We start from the raw sequence: 2,755 nt of genomic DNA, 5'->3' as shown, positions 1-2,755 counted from the left end.
GATTAACCTTATCAATTGTTAGTTGGCAATCATGAATTTGGATTCGAAAACTGAATTGGAAGTGCACAGGTACCTTCTTAGTTTCGGTAAACTAATCTGCTGAAATGTAAGTAAAAAAGTTAAGTGGGTTCTGTCGAAATTTTTGCGTTACTTTTTTAAATTTCTTTTTAAGGCAATTTCGACATGTAGCAATTGCTGCGGTGACTTTAGCAATATTTTCCGTTTCATTGGCAATCTTAACAGTACCACTGCTCTACAGTTATGCTCATCATTTGCATTCGAAAGTTCTGGATGGAGCAGACTTTTGTAAAGTAAAGTATTTTGTCGCATAATTTATTGATTTCGAGAAGTTTGTTCCATGGGAATGCATCCATTTGTTTTTTTTTTTTTCTAGATGAGTTCTCGAGATATGTTGTCCGAAATGTACGCTCTTCGGAATCAGCGTCAGACAAGAAGACGTGAGAAACGTGGCTGGTTGTTTGGACAATGGCGTGATGATGGTATCGGTGATGCAGGTGGAAATGGCGCTTATGGTGCTCCTGCAGCAGCGGTTTCATTTTCAAGTTTTGCAAAAAAATTAGGATATTTATTTGACTTTTAAAGGAAGTTTTTGAAAGATTTCTGAACTTAACTGAAATTAGAAATTGTAGCCCGTATTCGAACCGCCATCACCACCACCACAGGTAGATAAGGAAGTAGTAATACATATGATGCGTTGCATGTGTCAACATGGACCACCCGGACCACCAGGACCGCCGGGAAATGATGGCAAGGATGGTAGGGATGGACAAGGTGGAAAGGTAGCTATTATTTTTTGATTAACGAATTACTAGATCTAATACTGTCTTTTTTGAAATTTGAAAGAACTTTCTTCAGAGTTTCTTTTTCTTTCCAAACTAGAATATTTTATTCTGATTTTGCCTTCTATTTAGATTTTAACATTTTTCATTGTTAGCATGGGAATTCTGGTAGAAATGGTAATGTAATGCCATATGATGGTTTGAAGAAGGAACCTTGTATAATTTGTATGCCTGGTCCACCTGGACCACCAGGACAACCTGGCAATAAAGGACCGCCAGGACCGCGCGGTGAATCGGGACAACCAGGTCATGATGGTAAGTTGGAATTAAAGCAGCAAATAATGGATGCTAAAACTCTGACAAACTGTGCAACGTCTACAAGAACTTTCTAAAAAACACTTTTCAGGGAAAAAAGGAACCCGAGGCATGATTGGGCAGCCTGGTTCGGTGGGGAAAACAGGTGAACCAGGGCCTAGGGGTAAAAAAGGAGAAGTAAGTTATATTTCGTAAGTTTGTCACCAACTGTACTAGACATTATTATGTAAAAGTTATGAGCTAACTCCAGTTGTCGTTTGACACTGGTGATTTGTATAACATTTTCCGGTATTGTAACCCTATATTTCAGGATGGAAAAATTATTAAATTAGAAGGACCTGTTGGTATTGAAGGACCCCCAGGACCAGTTGGACAACCTGGTATGAAAGGACCAAAAGGGAATCGTGGACAGACTATTCCTGGACCACAGGGAGCAATGGGCGAGGTAAGTTATTCAAAACTTCTGATATTACTACTTCGGAATTCAAGGTTTATCCTTTGGTTGCAGTTTTTTGAAATTACACCGAATGTATTCCAGAGTGGAAGAAAAGGTAAAAGTGGGAAAAAAGGACCACGAGGATTACCAGGGCCGAGCGGCTTACATGGTTTGAAAATTGATCAAATTAAATAAATGTTTAAAAAGTTAGGTCAGATTTTTCAGTTCTCGAAAAGAAGAGTCAGTAAGTTCTATAGTGACAATTTCTAACATCTTGAAATAACTGCGCCAAAAATTCAGAAGGTTTAAAAAGATATATTTTTATAAAATATTCTCGGTATTGTCAGATAGTTTTATACCTCTAATTTAGGTAGTGATGGTGGTTGCGGCCATTGTCCACCACCACGAACTGCAACCGGCTATTGATATAGGATGTGATATGCAAAATATCTAATTATATTGGTATTGTCTTATGGATATTTTAGTGATGCATGGAAAAGTTGTTTGCATGCAATAAAATAAAACATATTCACTTTTTAAATTCGTATTTAACAATATCAATTAGCAAGTTAGATGTCGAAAATAACGTGGTATTAATTAATCCCAAGTTAATAATAATTAAAAAACAAAGGAGTTCATTTATTTTCTCTCTCCTCCTCTCTTTCTCTCTCTGAAATCCTTCAAAAAAAGAAAAAACGAAAACTTTTTTAGAATAAATCATTGACTAACTAGTCTCTGTTGCAAATGAAATATTATGGACAAATGAAATACTTCAAAATTAAAAAAATCCTACCAAAAGATTTGAAATAATTCAACGATAATATCATTTTTGTGTTTGCTAATATTCCGAAGTGGCTGCTTATATATATATATTGGAGCATTTTTCTATGGTTGGTTAATTGTTACCTATAAAATTATTAGCAGTGAATATTAGCAATTTGTCACTGAGACAAGTAACTAATATTGTTTAATGGTATAACAGCTTTTTATAATAGATAAACAACTGAATGAACTGAAATGGATTTATATTTCCTTATTCATTTCATACTGTTAAAATTTTCAAACAGATTTCATCATATATATATGAAATTTATTAACCACTGCCATATATACACAGATATGGAAACGCGACACACACACACACACACACACACACACACACACACACACACACACACACACACACACACACACACACACACAC

General features: G+C 35.5%; 1 protein-coding gene across 1 annotated transcript; it reads left to right on the top strand.

The window, feature by feature from the left end:
• Nucleotides 1-31: 31 nt before the first annotated feature.
• On the top strand, nucleotides 32-1,977 carry LOAG_14337 (cutical collagen 6; the record flags this gene model as incomplete). Its single annotated transcript, XM_003149834.1, has 9 exons — nucleotides 32-69; nucleotides 173-311; nucleotides 395-550; nucleotides 651-800; nucleotides 956-1,115; nucleotides 1,207-1,292; nucleotides 1,426-1,560; nucleotides 1,654-1,720; nucleotides 1,922-1,977. The coding sequence occupies 9 exons, from the start codon at nucleotides 32-34 to the stop codon at nucleotides 1,975-1,977; spliced, it is 987 nt and encodes a 328-aa protein (XP_003149882.1).
• Nucleotides 1,978-2,755: the final 778 nt, after the last annotated feature.

This window comes from Loa loa (assembly GCF_000183805.2).
Source record: "Loa loa unplaced genomic scaffold supercont3.42, whole genome shotgun sequence".
Lineage (NCBI taxonomy): Eukaryota > Metazoa > Nematoda > Chromadorea > Rhabditida > Onchocercidae > Loa > Loa loa.
This window is presented reverse-complemented; position numbering and strand designations above follow the sequence as displayed.